A 25,508-nucleotide genomic window follows, 5' to 3' on the forward strand; every position below is an offset into this window, starting at 1 on the left:
ATAAGACAAGATTTAACAATATAATATACAAACAAAAAAAACTGGAGAGATGATAACCTGACAACTTCACTTCTGTCCCTTAGAAGATAATGCAGATAAATTTTTTTTGTTAAAAGGAATCCAATGACGTCATCCCAAATTCCATCTAGTACAGGTTTCCTTTAATTCTCAACAGCAAATATGTACTCTCAGGTTTTAGATTCACCCTCAACAAACAGATGAGCAGGTTGTGAGTCATGGGACATGCATTATTCCTGTGCAAGCACACTTCCTGCAGGTACCTGTACCTTCCACAATGCACAGGGCGGGGTCACATGACTTTGCCAAACCTGTATCACTTCTGATTGGAGAGAAAGTTCTGGATTATGTGATGACAATTTGCAGCAGTATTGCTGAAATAAATACAACAGGTACAACAGATGTGCTTGAATGTATTCTTTCGAGTCAAGAGATCTCTTTCAGTCATGATGACAACCCCTTATTACGGGTATCACAGGAACAGGAAGTGAGGGAAAATCTTCCCAATGGGGTCACACACAGAAATAAAGCTTTACTTCATATTTCACATCCATGGACTACTGGGGATGCAGAAATTCACTTTAGTAGTCTCTGCTACATACAGTCAGCACTGGTCTCCTCTATTTATTTTTTTATTATTATTTATTTCAGGCACTCATATAGCACTGTCAATTTACGCAGCACTTTACATATATATTGTACATTCACATCAGTCCCTAACCCTCAACAGGCATACAATCTAAGGTCCCTAACTTACATTCATACATACACATACTATGGACAATTTAGACAGGAGCCAATTAACCTACCAGCATGTCTTTGGAGTGTGGGAGGAAACTGGAGTACCTGGAGGAAACCCACGCAGGCACAGGGAGAACATGCAAACTCCAGGCAGGTGGTGCTGTGGTTGGGATTTGAACCAGCAACCCTAGTACTGCCAGGTGGAAGTGCTAACCATTTAGCCACTGTGCAGGCACTCTACTTTCCCAATATTGGACATGGGGGGGTGTTCACCCAAGACCTCCGCCACTTAAAGAGTGTTTCCTGGCTCACCCCATGTCAGCATACAGTGGGTCAAGCTTGTGCTATATACTGACATGAGGAAAAGCCAGGAAAGGAAAATTATGGAAAGTATCAGGTAACAATTTTCCATATTAAATACACAACTTTCTCGGACTGGATGAGATGGAGGTGATTGGATGAGGTGGAGATTGTGACATCATCAAGCAATCCCAGTGACAACTGCCATAGAGTGGATTTCCCTCACTTTGTAGATTTCCTCTCACTTCCTTTTATGTTCCTGGGAGAGGAGGTTAAGTAAAATCTTCACAATTGAACACAGATGGCACAACTAAAAAAAAAGAAAGTCTGTTGAGATTTTACCCACTTATCACATCAGGACAATGATGCTTAAAGTCCAGCAACAATATCTTTCATTTGAATATGTCCCTCAAAAGCTCACATAATTAATTTTCACTTTTTGTGCACCAGTCGCTCTTTTAAGCCCAGATATTACTTTGTAAAATTAGCAGTGACATCCTCACTGTGCTGTACATAGCCTGTGCAGAGAGCAGAGCTGTGGGAGGGGCCCATCAGGCTCCACCCTCTACAGGCTGCCTGCAGAAAACTACAATAGGGGGCGGAGACAAGACCAGTCACTCTGCACAAGGACAGAGATCAGCAGTGTCTGGTCTTTATTACAGAGGTAAAGCGTCACACTGGATTACTGCGCAGATCTGGAAGAAATACACAAAACACACCAAGATTCAATAAGAATACACATGGACTCTTGTTACACACAAGTGGCTGCACACGCATTTATAAGGCTTGGCATGTTGGGTATCTATTTACTCATCTTTTATATTTACCCCCCAAAAATGGATAATCTATTGCATTTCTGTGCCCTGAAATGAACCTAAATGTTTATTGTACACTGACACCTTGCGCTTAGCAAACCATTGTGTTAATATCAAATAAAAATTAAAAGACTGGAATTTCCAACATTTTATTCTCCAGGCTCTCTGCTGTCAGAAAATATATGTCACGTGTGGGGGTTTTAAGTAGTCTTCGGGACTAAAATTATTTTTTAAACGTGTGCAAAAAAAAAGAAAATGCATCTCCGGCAGTGAAAGAGTTAAGTCCAATGATATTTGGAAATTACAGTCACAAGGCCAAAATAAAGAAACATATTCTTGTGTTCAAGCTGAACTCCGGGATAAATAAATATGATGTTAAATATATCCATCATGTGTATTCTTCATGACTCCTGGTGTGCTTTGTGTACTTCTTCCAGATCTGTTCAGTAATCCAGTGTGACACTTTACCTCTGTAATAAAGACCACTCACTGCTGATCTCTCTCCTTGTTCCAGGTTACTGGTCTTGTCTCCGCCCCCTTCTATAGGTCTGAAGCCAGCCTGTGGTGGGTGGAGCCTGCTGGGTCCCTTCCACAGCTGTACCCTCTGCACAGGCTATGTACAGCACAGTGGTGATGTCACAGCTACTTTTACAGTATCTGGGTTTGCATACGGTTCTGGTGAATGCAAAGTGGATTTGTATCCTCTGTGTCTACTGAGGGAATACACTATATTGCCAAAGTATTGTCCCCGCCCTCCCAATCATGTGATTCAGGTGTTCCAATCCCCTCCATGGCCACAGGTGTATACAATCATCACCTAGGCATGCAGACTGCTTCTACAAACATTTGTGAAAGAATGGGTCGCTCTCAGGAGCTCAGTGACTCCAAGCGTGGTCCCGTGATAGGTTGTCACCTGTGCAATAAGTCCATCCGTGACATTTCCTGGCTACTAAATATTCCACGCTCAACTGTTAGTGGGAGTATAGCAAAGTGGAAGCAACTGGAAACAACAGCAACTCAGCCACCAAGTGGTAGGCCACGTCACATGACAGAGCGGGGTCAGCACATCCTGAAGCGCACAGAAGTCACCAACTGTCTGCAGAGTCAATAGCTAAAGAGCTCCAAACTTCATGTGGCCTTCAGATTAGCACAACAACAGTGTGTAGAGAGCTTCATGGAATGGGTTTCCATGGGTGAGCAGCTGCATCCAAGCCTTACATCACCAAGTGCAATGCAAAGCGTCGGAGGCCATGGTGTAAAGCACGCTGCCACTGGACTCTAGAGCAGTGGAGACTGGAACAGTGTGTTCTCTGGAGTGACCAATCACGCTTCTCTGTCTGGCAATCCAATGGACGTGTCTGGGTTTGGTGGTTGCCAGGAGAGCAGTACTTGCCTGACTGCATTGTGCCAAGTGTAAAGTTTGGTGGAGGGGGGATTATGGTGTGGGGGTGTTTTTCAGGGGTTGGGCTTGGCCCTCTAATTCCAGACAAGGGAACTCTTAAGGCATCAGCATACCAAGACATTTTAGACAATTTCATGCTCCCAACTTTGTGGGAAGAGTTTGGGGATGGCCCCTTCCTGTTCCAACATGACTGCACTCCAGTGCACAAAGCAAGGTCCATAAAGACATGGAGGAGCCAGTTTGGGGTGGAGGAACTTGACTGTCCTGCACAGAGTCCTGACCTCAACCCAGTAGAACACCTTTGGGATGAATTAGAGCGGAGACTGTGAGCCAGGCCTCCTCCCCCGACATCAGTGCCTGACCTCACAAATGTGCTTCTGGAAGAATGGTCCAACCTTCCCATAGACACCCTCCTAAACCTTGTAGACGGCCTTCCCAGAAGACTTGAAGCTGTTATAGGTGCAAAGGGCGGGGCCAACTCAATATTGAACCCTAAGACTGGGATGCCAATAAAGTTCATGTGTGTGGAAAGGCCGGCCGGCCAATACTTTTGGCAATATAGTGTATATGTAAATGAAAGTTTTTGTGCTTAGAGTTCAGCTTTAACCCTTTTACTGCCACTGACATACTGCGGTGGCAGGGGGTTTTACAAACACTCCCAGTGACTGCAGTCGCATGACTTCCACACACCCCAGTATGTGCCGGTCTAAACAGGGGCAGACTGACAACTCATGGGGCCCCGGGCAATCGGGGATCATGGGGCCCCTATGTCCTTGCTCAAACTCAAAAAAGCCTATGAAAAAGGTACCAGGGGCATCTCATGGGGCCCCCAACTGACCCTGGGCCCTCGAGCAGTGCCCGAGTTTCCAAATGGTCAGTCCACCCCGGGTCTAAACACTGTATGTACCCACACCATGTTTCCTGGGCCCCACATACCCATCTGCAGACGTGGGACTGGCATGGCAGGTGCTTCTGGGTAAAGGGAGGGAGATCAGTGAACATTTGGTTGCTGATATCCCCTCCTTGCCAATGGAAGCAACATATAAAATGTCACTTCTGGATCCTAGTGTCAATTTCCCCAGCCAATATGGCCAGGAAAGGTGCTAATGGAATGCGATCTGCACTGCATTAGTCTCATTGGAGAGGGTCTTTTTAGACACCGGGTGTCCTATTAATGAGAGCCTGTCATAAAAAAATACATCATTTAGGGGGCTTTTTGTCCCCTATGTCATGAAAAAAAGTTTAAAAAGAAAAAAAAATTAATAAAGATAAAAAATGTAAATTCCACCCAAGCACCTGAAGTAGTTCTAAAGGCAGAAGGTTTTTTACCTATGCATGAAGGTAATAAAATGTTCTGGGTGCAGCTGCCTCCTTTTCCCCCCTATACTTACCTGAGCCCCATCTCGATCCACTGATGTGCATGAGAGCCTACCTCTCTCCAGGGTCTCTCTCTCCTCATTGGCTCACACAGAAGCAGGACCCATTGACTCCTGCTGCTGTCAATCACAGCCAGTGAGCCAATAAGGAGATAGAAGGGGCGGGGCCATGCCTTGCTCTGTGTGTGAATGGATAGCTTTTTTTTATTTTCCAGGGGGTCTGAAAATATATCATGCTTGGAGGGGGGGATGTGTAATCTTAAGGCCTATTATAAATGTTTGGGGTTTATATGGGTTTTTTTTTAAACGTGTGCAAAAAATGCAAAAATGGCTCCAGCAGCAAAAGGGTTAAAGTTTTATTGCAGGGGTCTCCATACCATTCACACAAAGGACTAGTTTAAGATTTTAGGGGGGCCGAATTGTGACCAGTGGGGCTAGAAAATGTCCTGTGCCTAACATCAGTGAAAATAAATATGGCCGCAGGGTTGGTGGTCAGCAGGAGGTAGAATAGTGCCCCATCATTGGTGTCAGTGGGAGGAATAGTGCCCCATCATTGGTATCAGTGGGAGGAATAGTGCCCCATCATTGGTGTCAGTGGGAGGAATAGTGCCCCATCATTGGTGTCAGTGGGAGGAATAGTGCCCCATCATTGGTATCAGTGGGAGGAATAGTGCCCCATCATTGGTATCAGTGGGAGGAATAGTGCCCCATCATTGGTGTCAGTGGGAGGAATAGTGCCCCATCATTGGTGTCAGTGGGGGGAATAGTGCCCCATCATTGGTGTCAGTGGGAGGAATAGTGCCCCATCATTGGTATCAGTGGGAGGAATAGTGCCTCATCATTGGTGTCAGTGGAATGGTGTCCCGTCATTGGTGTCAGTGGGAGGAATGGTGTCTCGTCATTGGTATCAGTGGAAGGAATAGTGCCCCGTCATTGGTGTCAGTGGGAGGAATAGTGCCCCGTCATTGGTGTCAGTGGGAGGAATAGTGCCCCATCGTTGGTGTCAGTGGGAGGAATAGTGTCCCATCGTTGGTGTCAGTGGGAGGAATAGTGTCCCATCGTTGGTGTCAGTGGGAGGAATAGTGCCCCATCGTTGGTGTCAGTGGGAGGAATAGTGTCCCATCGCTGGTGTCAGTGGGAGGAATAGTGCCCCATCGTTGGTGTCAGTGGGAGGAATAGTGTCCCATCGTTGGTGTCAGTGGGAGGAATAGTGCCCCATCGTTGGTGTCAGTGGGAGGAATAGTGTCCCATCGTTGGTGTCAGTGGGAGGAATGATGTCTCGTCATTGGTGTCATTGGGAGGGATAGTGCCCCATCATTGGTGTCAGTGGGAGGAATAGTGCCCCATCGTTGGTGTCAGTGGGAGGAATAGTGTCCCATCATTGGTGTCAGTGGGAGGAATGATGTCTCGTCATTGGTGTCATTGGGAGGGATAGTGCCCCATCATTGGTGTCAGTGGGAGGAATAGTGTCCCATCATTGGTGTCAGTGGGAGGAATGATGTCTCGTCATTGGTGTCATTGGGAGGGATAGTGCCCTGTCATTGGTATTAGTGGGGGGAATGGTGTCCCATCATTGGTGTTGGTGGGGGGAATGGTGCAACATCATTGGTGTCGGTGGGAGGAATGGTGCCCCGTCATTGGTGTCGGTGGGAGGAATAGTGAATCATGACATCGGGAAGAAGGGCCAGATAATTGCTAGCAAAGGGCCGCATGTGGCCCTCGGGCCAGGGTTTGGGGAGCCCTCTTTTGGTGCAGCAAGCCCCCTACACTGTGAGCGCAGTCCTGTCTGGATGGGAAGCTGTGGCCATGCTGGGACTAGTAGTTCCCCCCACCTAGAGCGACAACCAAACACCAGCAGGGCTGGGGCCGTTGAGGACAATGTGGGCGTGGTAGGGGAGGAGAGCAGTCACAAGGGGGAATGTGGGGGCGGGCCTTAGACGGTGGGTTGAGGGGGCGGGCACACAGTAGTAAAGGCCGGCAAAAACTGGGGGCGGTCCGTATGGGCAAGCAAGTGGGCGGGATAAGGGGTGCGGTAAAGGGCGTGTTTGTGAACGGAACACAGTGGCTGTGAGTGGGGAAGGGGGCGAGGCGATGGGCGGGCTGGAGAGGCGTGTCTGGCTTGTGCAGGGCCTCGGGAAGGCCGAGGTGCTGCAGGCCGGAGATCTGTCGTTGGTCCCGGGCATCTGTGATCGGACATGGCCCTGAGAGAGCTGAAAGTCTGCCTGCTGGGGGTGAGTGTGCTGCCGGTCCCCCTATCCTGCACTGTGACCGCACAGACCCATAGGGGGCACCTGGAGACGGTTATGTAATGGCTGTGACATCATAGCTGGCCAGAATCCGGGCTCTATTATATCTCCATATATATAGAACACTGTGTATCCATATAGAGGTCCTGCTATATACAGTCATATAGTGTGTGTGTCCATCTGTATGTATGATGGAACTATATATAGTGTGTATATCCATCCATCTGTATGTATGTAGGAACTATATATAGTGTGTGTGTCCATCTGTATGTATGTATGGAACTATATATAGTGTGTGTATCCATCTATATGTATGTATGGAACTATATATAGTGTGTGTATCCATCTGTATGTATGATGGAACCATATATAGTGTGTGTATCCATCTGTATGTATGATGGAACCATATATAGTGTGTGTATCCATCTGTATGTATGATGGAACCATATATAGTGTGTGTATCCATCTATATGTATGATGGAACCATATATAGTGTGTGTATCCATCTGTATGTATGTAGGAACTATATATAGTGTGTGTATCCATCTGTATGTATGTAGGAACTATATATAGTGTGTGTATCCATCTATATGTATGTATGGAACTATATATAGTGTGTGTATCCATCTGTATGTATGTAGGAACTATATATAGTGTGTGTGTGTGTGTCCATCTGTATGTATGGAACTATATATAGTGTGTGTATCCATCTATATGTATGTATGGAACTATATATAGTGTGTGTATCCATCTGTATGTATGTAGGAACTATATATAGTGTGTGTGTCCATCTGTATGTATGTAGGAACTATATATAGTGTGTGTGTCCATCTGTATGTATGTAGGAACTATATATAGTGTGTGTGTGTGTGTGTGTGTGTGTGTCCATCTGTATGTATGTATGGAACTATATATAGTGTGTGTATCCATCTATATGTATGTATGGAACTATATATAGTGTGTGTATCCATCTGTATGTATGTAGGAACTATATATAGTGTGTGTGTCCATCTGTATGTATAGAACTATATATAGTGTGTGTTTTATGTGTGTATGTGTGTGTATGTATGTGTATGTATATGTGTGTATATATATATATATATATATATATATATATATATATATATATATATATATACACAGTACATTTGTCTGTATCTATATATAGCGTGTATATATATTTATTGTGTATCTACATGTCTATCCTAATAACAATAGTAATATTCGGATCCTCTCCTGTACACATCGGTGGTGATCTGATTTCTCTGTTGTTACAATGTTACTTAACAAAAGAAACAAAGTATCTTCATGGTGCAGTTATAATTCTAAAGCCGGCCATGCATTATACAATCTGATGGTATGATCTGCATAAAGCCGGCCATGCATTATACAATCTGATGGTATGATCGGCCTAAAGCCGGCCATGCATTATACAATCTGATGGTATGATCTGCCTAAAGCTGGCCATGCATTATACAATCTGATGGTATGATCTGCATAAAGCCGGCCACACATTATACAATCTGATGGTATGATCTGCATAAAGCCGGCCACACATTATACAATCTGATGGTATGATCTGCATAAAGCCGGCCACACATTATACAATCTGATGGTATGATCTGCCTAAAGCTGGCTCTTGCATTACATAGTTGATGGCAGATCTAAAGCAGATTGGACAATCAGATTGTATAGTGTATGGCCAGCCTAATACCAACCATACCCCTTGTAATCTGACTGTAAAGTCTGCTTTAGATCTACCATCAACTATGCAGTACAATGGTCTGTCTGATTGGATACAAATTGAATGTAGAGTTCAGGTTTGTCCTCCTATCACATAGCTTTGGTAAGTCTAAAGGAGTTGCACATTCAGATTGTATAATGTATGGCCACTTTTCGATTTACTAAAAAAAAAAAAAAAATTAAAAACCCATTCCATTTGTACCCAGACAGGTGCGTTTGCACTACATAGAAGAGGTGAGCTCAGGCACCAAGCACACTCCCCTCTACCTTAAACCCCCCCCCCCGCTGTGCCCTACTGTCCAATCAGCCCTGAGCTGGGTCATTCCCCACCCTGCAGCACACATAAACAAAGAGGCGGAGCTTTCCCCTCATATAAACAAAGACCCTGGTGATGTCAGTGACCTTATATGGACACATGCTGATAGTCAATGTGATTATCCATAATAAAGACACTGACATCAGCATCCTGCCCCTTTGTTTATATGTTCTGCCAGGAATCTACCCAACTCACAACCGATTGGATTGTAAATGAGGGGACAGCAGGGGGGATTGAATAGGAGAGGAGTTCAGGAGACACCCGAGCTCACCTCTACTATTGTAGATCTAACCTGACCGGCTACAAACGGAATCACTTTTTTATTATTTTAGGTAGATCTTCCAGTGCACGTTTTTGGAGGAGATAATATACATTGTACAATCGGCCATATACTACACAATCTGACAATCACAGTCTATGGACACCTTAAAGGACACTATACAGTGTACAACCTCCATACAATCTGCTTTAACGGCACCAAAACTAATATAAAAACACCCCCTAAACCATTCTCTAGTATAGTTGGCTATACACTGTATAATGTCCTTTAAGGTGTCCATAGACTGTGATTGTACAACCTTCTTCACCATACATGTTAAAATCTCACAAAGCAATCTGTACAGTTAACATTAAATCTACCTAAACTATGTGATATGAGGATGTACTAATGTTATCCAATCAGGCAGGTGCCCTGCACTACATACAGTAGTTGTATGTAGATCTATAGAAGATTGTAACATTTATTGTGAGCTTAAAGTTGACTATACACTATACAATCTCCGTTAGGGCTGATTCACACATGTGCGGTGCGGATTGAAGCTCAGGTTTCACAGCTAATTGATATACAGTATTTGTTCACCGGTTCAGTTCAGGACAGGATCAGCTCAGGATTATCCTGTTCACACATACGGGGTTTAGAAACGGTTTGATGAATGTCGAGGTTCAGGAAGATGCTCAGGCAGGGTTGTGTTTGGTAAAAGTCCTGCCTGGGCACCTTCCTCCCAGTCCCGGGATACCCGAATTGCTGATTGTCGTTGGAGGCTCATACATACACCAATCTATTATTATTTTTATTATTATACAGGATTTATATAGCGCCAACAGTTTGCTCAGCGCTTTGACAACTTATGACAACCTTCGTGTCTATTTATAGGTTACTGGGCAACCAGTGTCACCGTTCCTGTATTGTATAGCAGTCATTGTGTGCAGAACCTGTTCTATCACCTTGTTATGGGGAGCCATTGTAGAACAACAGAGAGGAATGTAGGGGAGGTCCTTACTGACCTTTCCTTCTCAAAATGTCAGTTGCCTGGCTGTCATGTGATCCTATAGCTTTAAAGTATTGATAAAGAGAATGGGAGATGGGGACCCCCCCCCTTGCTAATGGGATTTTTTGGTGCCACACCCCTTGATAATAAGACACTGAAACTGACAAATCCCTAACTGAAAAAAACTAATGGGGTTGTAGAGGCACAAATTTTAAAGTTATTATTATTATACAGGATTTATATAGAGCCAACAGTGTGCTCAGCGCTTTACAATATAAAGGGAGACAATACAGTTCAATACAAGAGGGATAGGAGGGCCTGATCCTTGGAGCTTATAATCTAGGAGGGAGGGGCTAGTGGCACAAAAGGTAGTAGGGGGGGACAGACTGGTAGGCGAAATAGAAGATTCCATTATTAGCTGAGGGCAGGATAGGCTTCCCTGAAGAGAGAGGTTTTCAGAGATCGATAGTCTGATAAATTGGGGTAGAGAGTTCCAGAGGATGGGGGAAGCCTCTGGAGAAGTCCTGTAGATGAGCATGGGAGGAAGAGACAAGGGAGCTAGAGAGCAGGAGGTCGTGCGAGGACCGAAGAGTACGGTTTGGGTGATATTTGGAGACAAGATTGGTGATGAAATTTGGGGCAGAGTTATAAATGGCTTTATATGTTATTGTTAATGTTTTGAATTTTATCCGTTGGGCAATGGGAAGCCAGTGGAGGGATTGGCAGAGAGGGGTGGAGGACACTGAGTGGAGGCCAGTGGAGGGATTGGCAGAGAGGGATGGAAGACACTGAGTGGAGGCCAGTGGAGGGATTGGCAGAGAGGGATGGAAGACACTGAGTGGAGGCCAGTGGAGGGATTGGCAGAGAGGGATGGAAGACACTGAGTGGAGGCCAGTGGAGGGATTGGCAGAGAGGGATGGAAGACACTGAGTGGAGGCCAGTGGAGGGATTGGCAGAGAGGGGTGGAGGACACTGAGTGGAGGCCAGTGGAGGGATTGGCAGAGAGGTATGGAGGACACTGAGTGGAGGCCAGTGGAGGGATTGGCAGAGAGGGAGTGTAGGACACTGAGTGGAGGCCAGTGGAGGGATTGGCAGAGCGGGGTGGAGGACACTGAGTGGAGGCCAGTGGAGGGATTGGCAGAGAGGGGTGGAGGACACTGAGTGGAGGCCAGTGGAGGGATTGGCAGAGAGGGATGGAGGACACTGAGTGGAGGCCAGTGGAGGGATTGGCAGAGTGGGGTGGAGGCCAGTGGAGGGATTGGCAGAGAGGGATGGAGGACACTGAGTGGAGGCCAGTGGTGGAATTGGCAGAGAGGGGTGGCAGATACAGAACGGTTAATAAGGTGAATGAGTCTGGCAGCAGCATAAAGTAAAAAAAAAATAAACAAATACAGCTTTATTAATATAATTCCCATGCAGTCACAGGGAGAACATGCAAACTCCAGGCAGGTGGTGCCTTGGTTGGGACTTGAACCAATGACTCTAGTACTGCCAGGTGGAAGTGCTAACCATTTAGCCACTGTACTGCCCTGTTATTTCAATCAAAAGGGTTGTCAACTATAGATCGATTATCAGTTTGGAAGAGATTGGAGATCATTCGGAAAATAAATCGATCAGTTACTGAGGTGTGTCTGGCCACTGTTGTACTGTACAATACTACTGCTGACTTCTGGGGAGAACACTGCTTGAACATTCACTCCATAGTCTTCCTTGTGTTCCTGCAGTGTGTATGTATGCTGATGAGAGGTAATGTAAAGGTGATTGTGTCCTTTATCCGAGGAGCAGTGGAATTCCGTACAAAGCACAGCTCCAACCCCGGGGCAATGGAAATCACCTGATGTATGCACAGAATGAACAAGGACTATTGGCGGACAATGGAAACCCCCCCCTTAAAGGACAGCTCCCTCCTTGGCCTGATTGTTCCGCTGGTCAGCAGTAGACTGGCTAACCTATCGGTCTGTAGGAGAGAACAGACCACCAAGAGTGGGTGACACGTGGCTTTGTCATGGTTGCAGTAGGTTGGGGAGATTGGTGTAGAGCTACAGTTTTTGTAATGATCCCAGAAAAACCTCTGTGCCATTTATTTTTTTTATATTTAAAAAAAGTTTTTTACCCTTTTGGAGGACTTTGATTCATTCAGTGGTACTCACCTCCCAGCAACTGATGCACTACATTCACCTTGCTCCTTCTGTAGGGTTTTCCCAGCCCACTTACTGCGCCTCCATCCAATCAGTTGCTTCTAAACTGAACTCCCTTCCCACCACCCCTGTAATACCTATAGCAGGTGGGTGGAGCTGGGAACTCGTGGGCAGGTCTAACTGACATAGACTCGGGAATTTGATGGGATTCACACTCTAGGCCACAAATGTCAAACACAAGGCCCGCGGGCCGAATCCGGCCCTCCAGGTCATTTCATGTGGCCCTTACACCTCTCCTGCAGGTACCCGCTTGTCTCCGCCCCCACCTTGTCTCAGCAGTTGGCAGCAGAGAGGAGAATAGAACTCTGCCAAATCCTGCACCTGTCAGTGCAGCTGCAGCACCCCCTCATCTCTGCCCCCCCCCCCGGTTTGGCATTCAGCAGACTCTGATAACTGACTCCACTCCTCCTCTGGTCCTCCTCCAGACCCTGCACTTTCTGCTTTCCAGCTCTGCCCCCAAAGGGGGTGCACAGTGATGTTAGGGAGGGTGTGGGATTCTTGACACCTGATGTAATGGGGGGGGGGTGTGCTCCGGACATCTAGTCTTACAGATACAACTGGCCCTTTGAGGACAACCATAATGCTGATATGACCCGCGATGAAATGGAGTGTGACACCCCTGTTCTAGACTATTACTTATATGTCTGAAGAAGGGCAAATTTTGTTGCCCTTCGTTGCCCAGCAGAGTCCTCCCCTTACATCAATGTGTGCCCAGCAGAGTCCTCCCCTTACATCAATGTGTGCCCAGCAGAGTCCTCCCCTTACATCAATGTGTGCCCAGCAGAGTCCTCCCCTTACATCAATGTGTGCCCAGCAGAGTCCTCCCCTTACATCAATGTGTGCCCAGCAGAGTCCTCCCCTTACATCAATGTGTGCCCAGCAGAGTCCTCCCCTTACATCAATGTGTGCCCAGCAGAGTCCTCCCCTTACATCAATGTGTGCCCAGCAGAGTCCTCCCCTTACATCAATGTGTGCCCAGCAGAGTCCTCCCCTTACATCTATGTGTGCCCAGCAGAGTCCTCCCCTTACATCAATGTGTGCCCAGCAGAGTCCGCCCCCCCCCCTCCTTACATCAATGTGTGCCCAGCGGAGTCGTCCCGTCCCCCCCCCCCTTACATCAATGTGTGCCCAGCAGAGTCCTCCCCTTACATCAATGTGTGCCCAGCAGAGTCCCCCCCCCCCCCGTCCCCCCCTTACATCAATGTGTGCCCAGCAGAGTCCCCCCCCGTCCCCCCCTTACATCAATGTGTGCCCAGCAGAGTCCTCCCCTTACATCAATGTGTGCCCAGCAGAGTTCCCCCCCCCCCCCCCTTACATCAGTGTGTGCCCAGCAGAGTCCTCCCCTTACATCTATGTGTGCCCAGCAGAGTCCTCCCCTTACATCTATGTGTGCCCAGCAGAGTCCTCCCCTTACATCTATGTGTGCCCAGCAGAGTCCTTCCCTTACATCTATGTGTACCCAGCAGAGTCCTTCCCTTACATCTATGTGTACCCAGCAGAGTCCTTCCCTTACATCTATGTGTACCAAGCAGAGTCCTTCCCTTACATCTATGTGTACCCAGCAGAGTCCCCTCTCTACAAAGTGGTGTTGACCCTGACACTATGCGGACACCATCAGATGGGAGATCAATCAGCCACAACTCGAGGAACCTCTAGCGACTTCTGATTGACAATGGTTCTCTAGACACCTATAGAATAAAATTCATATAAAGGTAAAGGAAGCGGAAGTTCTACAAGGTTTCCCGTCTACCGTAAACCAATCACCATTGGATGGCCTTATTACTTGCTGCCTAGAGTTGCTCTATACGGCTTAATTCCTAGGCAGAACCTGTTCTAATTAACCGCATGCGTCTTCATTCTATATCTATCAGGCTGTTCCTATGAATCAGATGGCAGTCGCTTGTGTATGTATTACCTTGTGACCTCTCTTCCATGTAATATTACAAAAGCTCAGTGTGTAGGCAGGAGCGTCGTACAAACAGATGTACATTTTATTGAGAGCAGAGCAAATATTCTTTGCAACCACATTCCTAGAGAGAGCCTTCGGGTGGAAATATGTAGAAAGGAGATATTTCTTATCTACAGCAGCTTGGAACGTTAATGCGGAACTCCAGCCATTAGGTCTTACATGGGCTACGGAAACGTTGGAGTCTCTGTTGGGTTTTTATGGACTTCTGGGTTCCCGTTTTCATAGATCTGATTCTGGATCCATGACTACTGTCTCTAACACAGGAAGCGAAAGGGATTCTTCTTCACAAGAATGAAGACGGCGCCCTGTTCTACATAAAGAAGAAAAAAGCTGGAGTTCTGCATTCTATTACATTAAAGGGAACCCGTTGCCTACGTTCATTCTCTGTTTGCTCTGCTGCTCTGATTGCCTGCTGGCATCAAATGTAAGGAGCCCTGGGTAAGCTCCAAGTTGGTCTCATTGGAACTTATTCTGGGCTAAGGACTTTCCTCTCCCCATGGGACAGTGCTGGGGTCAGACGTCTGGTCCTCAGTGCTGTTTTGTGGGAGGACAGCGAGCGTGCCACACAATCCCACGTACTTGAAATTACAAGCAGCAGGGTTGGCTATTTAGTGAACCTGTTAGCGTGCCATGAGTGGGTTACGGGCTCTCTTTAAAAATCACGTTCTACCGTGTTATGTATCTGACCATGTATTGAGTTTAAATTATGGGTATACTTATATGGGGGATACTTTCACATTGAATAATTCAGACTTCCCATAAAGGCTCAGGCAGTGATTTCTCAGCACCGCAGTTCCCGGCTCCACCCAACCAATACGGTCATTAAATTCAACCTTTAGGTCTCGTGCACTCATTGGGCCCCTGGTACATGAGGCTGTGGTGTGTACCTGTGGGGTGCGCTGTCCAGCCTTGCTGCTGGCTGCCTGTAAAACTTTGACAGTCTGACAGCCGCTGCAGCTGGACCAGGCTGGGTGGTGCATTCAGCAGTACTGAGATTGTGCCCAGGGATGAACGCCCGGAATGTAGACTGCTTGTGTTCTGGGCATTCCTCCCTGGGCTCATACTGTTCTAAACATACAAACCAATAGGTGAACATCCCAGCTTTTGACCCTCCTAGAGTTTGACAAACTGCCAGCTATGGGACTGGACGGTGCGCCTGGGCCCTCCTGCAGCAGCTACATACCGGAACTTCATATGCCGAGTGTGCATGGGGCCTCAAGATTCACTTTTCATGTGAATCATTAGGACACATGAGCCTTATCAAATTTTATTATGTTTCAGCAGGAAAGTTCAAAACTAGCCTTAGAAAGTCCTAGTTTATCGAAAGAGTAGTTGATGCTTTTCATAGACTTCCAGCAGAGGTAGTGTCAGTCAACAGTAAGTGGACAAGCATGCTTGGGATAAACATAGATCTATACTCCGCACATGGGGAACGCCACACTCCCAACCCGATCGGAGTATAGACACAGGTGTAGAACAGCCTCAGCCAGCTCTGCTCCACAAACCATGCCCTAACCCATTTTGCTCCACCTATCAGGGGTTTAGTCTCTGACTAAGCCCTGATGGGCAGGACGAAACGCGTTGGTGTGTGGTTTGTGGAGCAGAGCTGATTGAGGCTGTTCTACACCAGTATTTAAACTTCAGTCAGATCAGGAGTGCAGCGTTCCCCATGTACACGGATTTTGACACTTGCTGAATAAGTGAGCCTGTATGGTGGCACGCGATTTCAGAGCACCGAGAGACTGAACTTCTCCCTGCTTAGAGCGGCACTTCAGCTTCCAATCTGGGTCACAATAGATCTATACTCGTTTGAACTTTTTCTGTTGTCACTGTTTGTTTCTGTTTTTGTTGTTACAAAAACTTTTTTCCTGCCTTTAATAACCGTGTCCTTGAAATTCCAGCCTAGATCACATGGTCTCTGACTACCAATCATTGCTCTACTGAGTCTACTTTCCAATTAGCAGTGTGACAAGCTGATCAGAGAGTCTGCCTACCAGGTGCATTGTGGGTGTTTTGTGTCATTAGCGGCTGCGAACAGTCTCTCCTTTTTCAATTGGTCAGGCACTGTCTGGTAGACTAAAGATGGCCACACACTAGTAGATTTTCAAACGAATGTTTGTGAGTAAATTCTATGTACATTAAATGATGAAAGTTGTTCGAGAGTACTTCAAAATTTCTGTTTGTTCGCTGTTAGCATTCCATTTTGGAATGCATGGACTTTCCTGAACCAATCCCACATTCACAATTAGAAATTCATTCATTAGACAAAAAATGTTTCCATCCTGCTCCTTCGAATTTTCTCATCACTGCAGGAGAAAACGAACTTCGATTTGCCTCCGCTAATGATTAGAAAATCAAATAAACATTCTCAAAATTTAGTATTACACCCCGGTCACATCAAACCCGACTTTAAAATTTTGAAGACTTCACTGTAAGTCACACGATTTCAAAGTCGGGTGGCTTCTTGATTTCATGTGAGATTTGCAAGACATCTGGCCCAGATGTCTATGCAAATCGCACCAAAAGTAGTGCATGTACTGCTTTAGAAATCGGAGCGGCTCCGACCAAGTTGGAACCGCACCGATATGACCGCTGTAATTGTGGACAATAGGGTGTGACTTGGTATGTGATTTGCAAGTCGCATGGTATGCAAATTGCATGCCATTTCGTATCCAGTGTGACCGGGGACTTAGTGTAACAAAAGGATCAGCAGGGCACAGTCATTCTGATCCTCCCAAGACCTTCTGCTCTCTAGTTCCCATGTCACCTCCTTCCATGCTTGCCTCCAGGACTTCTCCCGAGCTTCTCCCATCCTATGGAACTCTACCATAATCTGTCTGGCTGTCTCCTAATCTATCCACCTTTAGATGGATCCCTGAAAAACTTTCTCATTAAAGAAGTCTATTCTGCTTCTACCTAGTAAACCGCCATTTATTTCCTCCATCAGCTCATCCCCCACATCTATTACCTTTTGTATCACTCAACCCTTCCTTCTAGATTGTAAGCTCTAATGAGCCGGGCCCTCTGTCTCCTCTTGTACCAAATTGTATTGTAACTGTAATGTCTACCTTCATTTTGTAAAGCGCGGAGCAAGCTGTTGGCACTATATAAATCCTGTATAATAATAATTAGAAAAGCTACAATTTCTGGGGAAATTGTGTGAAGTGTTCTTGCCTCCACCCGTAGTCTACAACCGGAGTGGGAGGAGTAGCTTTTGTCACTCTGCTGCCTGCTCACACACCTGGGTTCCTATGGCAACTCACTCTACAGCAAGGTCAGAGAAGAGCTGTTAAAAACAAACTGCTCCAACTTGCTCACTTCACTGGCGGTTGCCATCTTCAAACGGTTGTAGTTTAAAAATTATAAATCCTACACCGAAGAGCTTTATATTGTGAGAATCACAAGACCCAGACCTATATGTTGATGCCTAGTATGTTTCTGAAATATTAAAATGAAGGCACAGTTGCAGTTTAGAAATTGCCCTTCAAATTTGAGGTGGCTAGAGTGGCGTTTCAATGAATGTAAATGGGCGGCGTGAGTTGCAAACAAATGGTCATATTGTGAAAACTATCAGGACTATGGCTTAGCCGTGGACATTTTTAGTGGCAGCAGGGATAGCTGAACGTTTTGATATAAGATTTGTGTAGGTGGGCTTGAAAATGAGGGAGTGATGGCAGTTTAGAAATCATGTCCTGATTTTTCAGCTCACACTCTAGCTTTTGTCAGCTCCCACTCTAGTTTTGAACATTCCACCATTCATTCCTATGGGACCAATTTCACCACAAAAACGCTGATATTTCGTGAACCATTTGGCGAAACATTCCACAAAGTAATGGCACGCCAATCGGGAACAATCCGCACGTTTCGTATATTACTGTCTATGTAGTGTAAAAACTGTGGGAGGAGTTAGGGTGGTAAATTTGGCTATAATAATAAGAATATATATGAGAGATAACAGGAAGTGGTCTGCCATGCAAGAACACTTAATAATTGTGTTGCAGTACTAGACAGGAAGCCTGCGGATGGCAATTAGAAGACACAGATATTGGATACGTTGTCACAGCTGCATTAATCATTGAAATATGGTTATATTCATTATTTGTTTGTTTCCTTCCCCTTTATGTCAAATGCCATGGCTAGAGCTCATACACTAAACTTCCTGTCACCATTCTGACCGTGGTTTGTTTTTCTGCAGGACACGGGTGTCGGAAAATCTAGTATCGTCTGGCGGTTTGTAGAAGACAGCTTTGATCCGAATATCAATCCAACAATTGGGTGAGTGTTCTTGTGTTCTGATAGCAGCTACCATTTAATGTATGGTTAAAATCCATGTCAGGTTTTATATTGCTGTTAATTTTCTGCTGAAGAGATCTCCCTTCACTTCCTGTCCCAGAGGAGCAAAAGGAAAGCGATGGGAAAATCTTCCAATGGGGACATCTGATTTGTGACACTTGTTAGTTGTCACAAACTAGGTGTCACCAATGGAAGATTTACCTTCCCTCCTTCTGTTCTGGTAACTGTAAAAATGTGAGTTTCTCATAGCTCTGCATAGAAACCAATCAGCTTCCAGGTTTTATTGCCAAATTTATTAGAACAAGTTGACGGTAGAAGCTGATTGGCCACCAGATTCTGAGTGTTCCAGTTTTAGTAAATCTCCCCATATATGTCTGTAATTATACCAGTGCTGAGTAACGAAGAGTTTGTCTCCCTTGCTGCCTTTGAGCTGCCTGACCTCCTGCACAGCACACTGACAAGCTGACAGCCTGTGAGGTCAGGCAATTGATAGGTTAGAACCTGTCCGATGTCAGGTGACCTTTGACCTTCTGATGCCCTCAGCCTCATAGTTTGATCCTGACAAGTGCCTTTCAAATTCTGTTTTATTTCAGGGCTTCTTTTATGACCAAGACTGTACAGCATCAGAACGAACTCCATAAATTTCTTATATGGGACACGGCTGGACAAGAGCGGGTAAGCTTAGATTGGAAGACTTTGATACCGTCGCTCTGTTTGCTTAGTTCTGCTTCAGGCTTTGGGGAACTTTGCTACAACAGCAGTTAATCCGACTTTCTGCACACATCCAAGTTAGCCGTGTCAATGAACATCAACTGCAGCACTGTGCAGTCATTCGCTGTCAATGGCCTGTCTAGCTAGTCTGTATTCAGCAGGCTTTTCACAATGCTTATGGAAGGCACTGCAGCCCCATGCCATGGGATCCTCTGTCTAAGAATCACAGAGGACAGTGCTTGGCCAGCATTTATGTAGGCTTGAATTTGAGACTGTTAAAAAGAAAGTAAAGGATACTGTCCACCAAAAGTATGGGCAGCACTGTGGCTAAGTGGTTAGCACTTCCACCTGGCAGTACTAGGGGCGCTGGTTCGAATCCCAACCACAGCACCACCTGCCTGGAGTTTGCATGTTCCCCCTGTGCCTGCGTGTGTTTCCTCCGGGTACTCCAGTTTCCTCTCACACTCCAAAGACCTGCTGATAGGTTAACTGGATCCTGTCTGAATTGAGTATGTCTATGTATGAATGTGCGTTAGGGGCCTTAGCTTGTAAGCCCCTTGAGGGTTAGGGACTGATGTTACATAGTTAGTCTGGCTGAAAAAAGACAAAAGTCCATCCAGTTCAATCATTAAAAAAAATAAATAAAAAGGTGAATGTAATTGTGTGTGTGTAAATTGATGGTGCTATACTGGAGTAACTAGCTGTCAGGATGATGGTCAGAATGAAAACTACAGACCCTTTGCAGGCTGTCCCCTGAGTTAGTTGAAATGCAGAATATTTATGACTGCAGTGTACATTTAAACATCTTTAAAAGTGCAAAGGCTACTGTAAAGTAATTATACTGTCAAACCCTCTGGAGATCCTTTACTCATTTCAAGTTTGGCAGCTTCCCATAGACCGTAATACACAAAGTCCTCTTATCTCTGTTCAGAAGAGAACAATAGTTGATGGCTTACATTTTCCACCCAGTTTGATTGGGCTGTCTAATAGCAAGCTCAATCATTTAATAAGTGCCTGTTGTTTTCCTGCTTTGTATTGGTTTGCATCATCCTACAGTTGGCCTCCAGGAATGATGAGCTGTGTAATGGTGAGCTGTGTAATGGTGAGCTGTGTAAACTATATATCTATAGGTGTTTATAACGACCTGTCTTATTTCCTTCTAGTTCCGTGCCTTGGCTCCAATGTATTACAGAGGATCGACGGCGGCCATCATTGTGTATGACATTACAAAGGAGGTGAGCAAAACCTGGTCCTGGTAGGGGTTGAGCTTCAAGTCTTAAAGAGAACCAGTCACTTGTATTCTTGCATTTCTCATTTATCTGTGACCCTCCATCTGTACTGGAGACCTCCAGTGACCTGTTTCTTGTAGAAATAAAATCATGTACAGGAGTGGGATTATTGGAGCCTACTAGCCTTAGGTAAAGATGGTCATGGATGTTTGATTCTTGGGTTCCTGAGCAGCCAGTCAACAAGCTCCTAAGCTGTCACATGGGGAGAAAGAGGAGCGAGTCGCATGCTCCTTGTACCTGGAAGTACCAGGTATTTCTCTTAGTTCCAGCATATCAATATAGCAGCTGGGGAGCAAAGGAAAAGGTGAGCACAGCTTGGAAGGGCAATCAGTCAACCTGTTCATTCGCCCTGCATAAGCAAAGGAAAGGTTCACTTTAAGTCAGGGTGGATAAAAATCAATGATTTTTTAAAAAAAAAAATCAAAAAATCGGATTTTTTTTTATTTAAATCGGATTTTTTTGAATAAAATGCTTTTTGAGGAAAATATATTCCCATCCAAAGCTCATTCCATCATGAAATAAAGATTAGTTTTGTATTTATGTAGAATAAGGATGTATATGTTTAATTTTTTTGGTAAATAAATTCCATGAATCCATTCACAATGTCATGCTCTTCCAGAGGTTTTTGTAAGATTATTGGGCAGTTTCTCTGCCTACAAGATATGATCACAGATGCTCGGTTTACTTTGCAGTTATCAAAACTGAATTTGACTCAGAGGAGATCACATGCCTCTTCTTCACAGCAAAAATGTTATAACATGAACAGAGTTAAGAAAAAGACCTTCATCCTAACTTCTACAAACCTATGAATACAGAATCAACCCCTTCAGTGCTAAGTTTCAAGAAGTTCAGTGAATAGAATAGAAACAATATTTTTCTGATTGTTTGGAGTGGAATAGATCTGCACAAGAAGAAAGTGAAACGAAGTGTGAGGAGGAAGGGGCTGACAGTCTAAGTTTCTTAGAATATATATATTTTGTTTAGCCAAATTAGTTACAAACATGGATGTTTAAGCAAATACCATATGCTGGAATGTTATTGTTTCAGTTGAATAAATCTATTTAAATTGTTATTATTAAGGTAATGATTATTTTTCTCCTTCCTAACTACAACAGAAAAGTTGTCCAAATATGAATGATTAACCTATTAAACTGGGGATAAAAAAACTAATATGAAAAGTTGTTATTCTAAAAATCTTCATCTACTTGCATATTAAAGTTATACCAGCAAGAATTAGTCTTTATGTAGAAAACTAGGATTTAAATCAAGCCTTACTGACCAGTGATTTAAATCGTGATTTAAATCCGTTTGATTTAAATCAAATCCACCCTGCTTTAAGTCCATTGGATCACACCTGTATATCTTGTCTTATAAGGTCAAATATTCCCTTTAACTGATTTGACTGAAATTGGGCTGCAATGTGTTACTGCAAATGGCACCTTTTGTATATTAAATATGCTTGATGTGCTGTCACAGGTTGGTTTTGGTTCTGGAGGTCCAGTGCATGACTTTGTGTTAGCAGACCTGATTTCACATAGATAAGCCATTTAATGTCCTGCTAATCACCACCTCTCTTACAGGAAACATTTTCAACGTTGAAGAACTGGGTGAAGGAGCTTCGTCAGCATGGACCCCCCAACATTGTGGTGGCAATAGCTGGAAACAAATGTGACCTAAATGATGTCAGGTACTTCTGGTTACCCTAGTACAGATATTGGCTTTCATTCTATAGCCTTGTATGCAAGCCTTGTTTTATCCATGTTAGATTGTCTATCAGCGCTACACTGGGAAGATGATCCGATGATGATTGGTGTAGCCTGGACGTGTCCAAATTCAACCTAGAATGATTCTGTACAGCCAATCAGATTCTCCTTTCCTTGTCTAACCTACGCTGATAGTGTGATAAGAAGAGGCCTGTTATTTTGCAATGGGTCAGAAACACTGCTGTATTTTAATACTAGTAAATTAAATATGGTAAGATGCAGTAGGCCATATCGGTCAATCGGAAATCCTTTTAAAACGAATGTTCACTTATAAAATGGACTTCCTCTTATCTGCCCTCCACCCTTACACAATAGGAGATAATTGTTTTATGTTGGCAGTGTAAATACCTATATTTTGGTGCAGGCCGCTACCTCCTTATTCCTTGACTAGACAAGGATGGCGAAAAGATCGGCCTTCACTTCCTTTTAGGATGTCAATTCACACATTCCAGAAAGCAGTGTTCCACTTGGAGGCAATCTTCTATATGCACAGACATGCCAGCAGGTCTACCAGGTCTCAAATACATGGCAGACCTGTGCAGTGCCTGCACATACGCGAGATCCCCTGTGCAAGTTCAGTGACACCACAAGCCTCTGCTAGGTCCCAAATATCCGGCAGGGACCTGCTGGGTGTCTGCACATGTGCAGAGAGGAATTTCAAGGTGGCAGCACGCTAGGAGAGGGGTGGATGGAGAACTTCAGAAGCAAGCAAGTACCTGGTGGTGGAGCCTGATGTGGAGATGAAGGTGTCCTCTTACACCTCCCATTCAGTGCCCCTGGTAGAGCAGACAGGAGGTACCAGAGCCAGGAGTGGCAGGAGTGCCTGGCAGGTCTGCAATGTCAGCTGGCAGGTGAGTAGTCCGTATGACCAGGATGCAGGCTGGCTGAGGATGTAGGGTAGCAGGAGCAGCAGCTGGCAGATACTAGCAGCAGAGTAACAGGAACTCAGCGACTGCAGATGACTGGTAGCGGATGACGGCCACAGACTGGACAGATAGCAAGGTCAGGCAAGTTGGGTCAGGATCTAGCAGGCGAATCGGGAACAAACAGCAGGCAGGTGGATAGTCAGCGCTCAGGCCAAAGAGTCAGCAATGGTCAAGCAGATAGCAAGCATGAGCAGACAAGATGTAATTCAAAGGCAAGCCAAAGTCGGTACAGGCGGAGTCCATGCGAAATCAAGACAGGTCAGGTCGGCAATAGGATCAGGATACAGAAGATCGCAGATAACAAGACCTAATAGACCAAAAGGCAAAGACTCATAGTGCAGTATGGTTGAAATAGCCCGTCTGGCAGTGGGCATGCACGTTGGCGCACGGAAGTGGGCATGGCTGATGGGCAGTCAGCATTGGCGCATTAATGTGCACCTCGGCATTCCTGGTCTTCCCTGACAACTGGACTCCATGGACTAGTCAGTGTGTATTTATTTTCTTATTCTAGACAAGGACAACTGTTACTTTGCTAAAAATGTATTGCATCCTCAGTTTCATATTGTCAGTTATGCTCTGAAAACCATATTTACTGATGGTAACTGTGAAAATCATGTCAATACAATCCGCTAACACTTTCACATACCCACTGTAAAGTTTTAGATATGCATCATAATGCATGAAAATCTGAAGTGTCATCTGTGCCCCCCTTCTCATCATTGTCTGTGCCCCCCTTCTCTTCACTATTGTCTGGGCCCCCCCCTTCTCTTCATTACATTGTGGGAACTCACAACATAAGGCCCATACAGCGGAATACATGAAGTTCCATTGAATGGCCGAAGCTGATCACTTTTTCCCTAGCTATTACATTGCAGAAGAGGTATGGGTGGAGATTTCCTAAAACTGGTGCACCCAGATTCTGCATGGAATCCAACTGGCTTCTAACTTCATCTTGTTCAGTTAAGTGTTGGCAATAAAACCTGGAATCCGACTGGTTTCTATGCAGAGTTGCACCAGATATAAAATATTTGCATGGTGTAATAAGCTGCTTGGCTGGAGTTCTTTAAATTGCAACCCCCCTTTCGATAATAAATCTGATATTGTAAGAAACATTCACCCTTGTCAACAGAATTGATTCCCTTTTCCTTTTAGGGAAGTGCTGGAAAAAGATGCTAAAGATTATGCTGATGCCATCAATGCTGTGTTTGTGGAGACAAGTGCCAAGAACGCCATCAACATTAATGAGCTATTCTTAGAAATTAGTAAGTATACGGGCCGCATCCTTAACAACCAAGTCCGCTCCATTTCTTTCTTGTCATAGGTTGTCCGTAAAGAGACCACATGGGCAAAGTAACAGGACCTCTTTACAGGCCACCCAACCCATTTATATTGCTCTCCTTGGCACTCCTTCCACTCCTTCCCAGTTACGCTTGACAATTGACCACTAGGTACAAGCACTGCATCATGGGAGAAGGTCACATACTTCTCCATACGTGAAGGTATTGGCATTTCTCAGCAACTGCGGCAGAACAATGGAACATTGGAGAAATTGTTTATAATTGGGTTGGATGTAGGCTCATTAGAGATCCTGTCTCTAAGATGTCAGTCTCTTTAAATAACTCCTTTTTTTTTTTTTTTTTTTATAGGCAAAAGAATCCCATCAGCCAATGCCAGCGCCACATCCGGAAAGGGATTTAAGCTTCGAAGGCAATCTTCAGAGGCAGAGCACCGATGCTGCTGACCAGATGGATGTGTAGACAGGACTGTATGAGAATGGTGCCTCCACCGGTCTAGTTGCCACTATGCACACAGTGTGTACGCTTCCTCCGCTGTAAGCTTTCCACAGAAAGGGAAAATGTACAGACACCGTCCGTCTATGGGGTTTTTTTTTTTATATACGATAGCCTAGAATTTTCGGTACTCCTTTTTGGAAGGATCTCTGTTCTCCCTGCTTAACCCAGAGCTCCATCGTTCATCTTTCCATGCTTGTCCTCTAGGAGGACATGGAGGCCATTCAGATGGAAGACTGGGGCTCTCTTGTAGCCATTCCAATACTCAATAATGAACATTACATTTTAGATTTTTTTTTTTAAGTGAGTCAATTACTCATTTCTGTGGTTTTTAAATTAACATC

At 45.0% G+C, this 25,508-nt stretch overlaps 1 protein-coding gene across 1 annotated transcript; it reads left to right on the forward strand.

Annotated features, from left to right (window-relative positions):
• The first annotated feature begins 6,755 nt into the window (after positions 1-6,755).
• On the forward strand, positions 6,756-25,238 carry RAB22A (RAB22A, member RAS oncogene family). The gene is made up of 7 exons (XM_089658632.1): positions 6,756-6,883; positions 18,588-18,667; positions 19,279-19,360; positions 20,560-20,631; positions 22,266-22,372; positions 24,527-24,636; positions 25,021-25,238. The coding sequence occupies exons 1-7, from the start codon at positions 6,848-6,850 to the stop codon at positions 25,113-25,115; spliced, it is 582 nt and encodes a 193-aa protein (XP_089514758.1). The 5' UTR covers positions 6,756-6,847; the 3' UTR covers positions 25,116-25,238.
• The last annotated feature ends 270 nt before the right edge of the window (positions 25,239-25,508 follow it).

The sequence above is a fragment of the Staurois parvus genome, unplaced genomic scaffold, assembly GCF_062004578.1.
Source record: "Staurois parvus isolate SC_StPar_1 unplaced genomic scaffold, SC_StPar_1.0 ptg001087l, whole genome shotgun sequence".
Taxonomy (NCBI): Eukaryota; Metazoa; Chordata; class Amphibia; order Anura; family Ranidae; genus Staurois; species Staurois parvus.